General features: G+C 59.5%; 1 protein-coding gene across 1 annotated transcript in view; it reads right to left on the bottom strand.

Annotated features, from left to right (window-relative positions):
- The window catches only part of LOC103802118 (hepatoma-derived growth factor-related protein 2), a gene marked incomplete at its 5' end in the record, with an annotated part of 3,875 nt that overhangs the window by 2,080 nt on the left and 335 nt on the right, over nucleotides 1-1,460 (bottom strand). Inside the window, 3 exons of the mRNA XM_009074571.1 lie at nucleotides 1-25; nucleotides 331-429; nucleotides 1,041-1,326. The exon at nucleotides 1-25 is cut by the window's left edge and continues 72 nt beyond it. Coding sequence (XP_009072819.1) covers nucleotides 1-25; nucleotides 331-429; nucleotides 1,041-1,326 — 410 coding nt within the window. The remainder of the gene's footprint in view (nucleotides 26-330; nucleotides 430-1,040; nucleotides 1,327-1,460) is intronic.

The following is a 1,460-nucleotide window of genomic DNA, read 5'->3' as shown; positions in this document are numbered from 1 at the left end:
AAGAGGGAAGATGGTGAACCCTCTGCTCACCACTGGGCTAACAAGGGTGATGGCACAGGTTGGTGCACCCCAAGAGTCCTGCTGTGCTCCACCCATGGTCACCCTCAGAGAGCAGCTCCCCACCTTCCCAGGAATGAGATGCAAACACCATGGAAGCTCATCCTGGTACCCACCAACACCTCCTGCAGCCCCTTCAGCTCAGGAAAAGGAGGGGAGGGGTAAGCTCAGCCCCTCCATGGGTGCTGCAGACCCACAGAGCCCCAGGGGTGCCAAGAGTGGTGGAGGAACATCCCTGTTCCCAGCAGAGGAAAGGGGAGGGAAGGGAGATGCTGACTTGTTCCGTGGTTTCTCCTCTGCTCGGCCTCTCTTCTCCTTCTGATTTGGTTTCCTTGACAACTCTGAGGGCTGTTTCTTCCCTGGCTTCTTTACCTTGGAGGAGAGAACAATGCAGGGAGAGCAGTAGAGCCTTCCCTGCTGCGGCGGAGACAGAGCCACAGCCATGGCACAGTCACCTCATGGCACATTGTCACCTCACAGCCATGGCACAATGTCACCTCATGGCACAATATCACCCCATGGCCATAGCACAATGCCACCCCATGGTTCCAAGGGGACAGTGGAGCAAAGCACCTGACTGTGGTAGTGGGGGAAGAGCTCATGGAATGGTTTGGGTTGGGAGGGACTTTAAAACTCATCTCCTTCCACCCCCTACCACGGGCAAGGACAGATTCCACTAGCCCAGGCTGCTCCAAGCCCCATCCAAGCTGGCCTGGAACACTTCCAGAGATGGGACAGCCACAGCTTCTCTGGGCAACCTGTGCCAGATGTGAGACCCACAGCTGGATGGGGTGTGCTGGGCCAGGGAAACAGGCACAGCATGGATGTGCCTATGGACACAACCCTTCCAACACTGCATGGCCAACCCCAGGACAACCTAAGACCAGGAGAGCAGGTCCCTGCTGATCCTGGAGGTGCCTGCAGGCCTGACAGGGAGGTGACAGTCCCTGTCCATCCCTAGCTCCCCATGGCTCCACACTCACCTCCTTCTCTGGCTCCAGCTCCGAGTCCGAGGAGGACTGAGCCTTGGCTCGGCCTTTCCGGCCCTTCTTGGCCACCTCATCCTCCCCACTGCTGTCCGAGTCCGAGTGCACCTCCTCCCCCTTCTCTGCCTTCTCCTTCCTCTTCTCCTTCTCCTCCTTCTCCAGCTCCCGGAGCCGACGGAGCTCTTCTTCCTGCTCCCTCTTCCTCTTCTCCTCCAGCTCCCTCCGTCGCTCCTCATCCCTCCTCTTCCACTCGCTGATGCGATCCACGTCGCTGTCGCTGTCACTGCCAAGGACAGGGCAGGCTCAGACCCCTGGGGTGACCCTCCAGCCCAGCCCCGAGGTGACAGTGTCCTGGCTGACCTCACCTGTCACTGCTGGAGCTGGTGGGGACACGCTCAGGCTTTGGTTTCCTGCCAC

Source organism: Acanthisitta chloris, unplaced genomic scaffold, assembly GCF_000695815.1.
Source record: "Acanthisitta chloris isolate BGI_N310 unplaced genomic scaffold, ASM69581v1 scaffold28945, whole genome shotgun sequence".
In the NCBI taxonomy this organism is placed as follows: domain Eukaryota; kingdom Metazoa; phylum Chordata; class Aves; order Passeriformes; family Acanthisittidae; genus Acanthisitta; species Acanthisitta chloris.
Note: the sequence above shows the minus strand (reverse complement) of the source record. Positions and strands in the feature narration are given on the sequence as shown.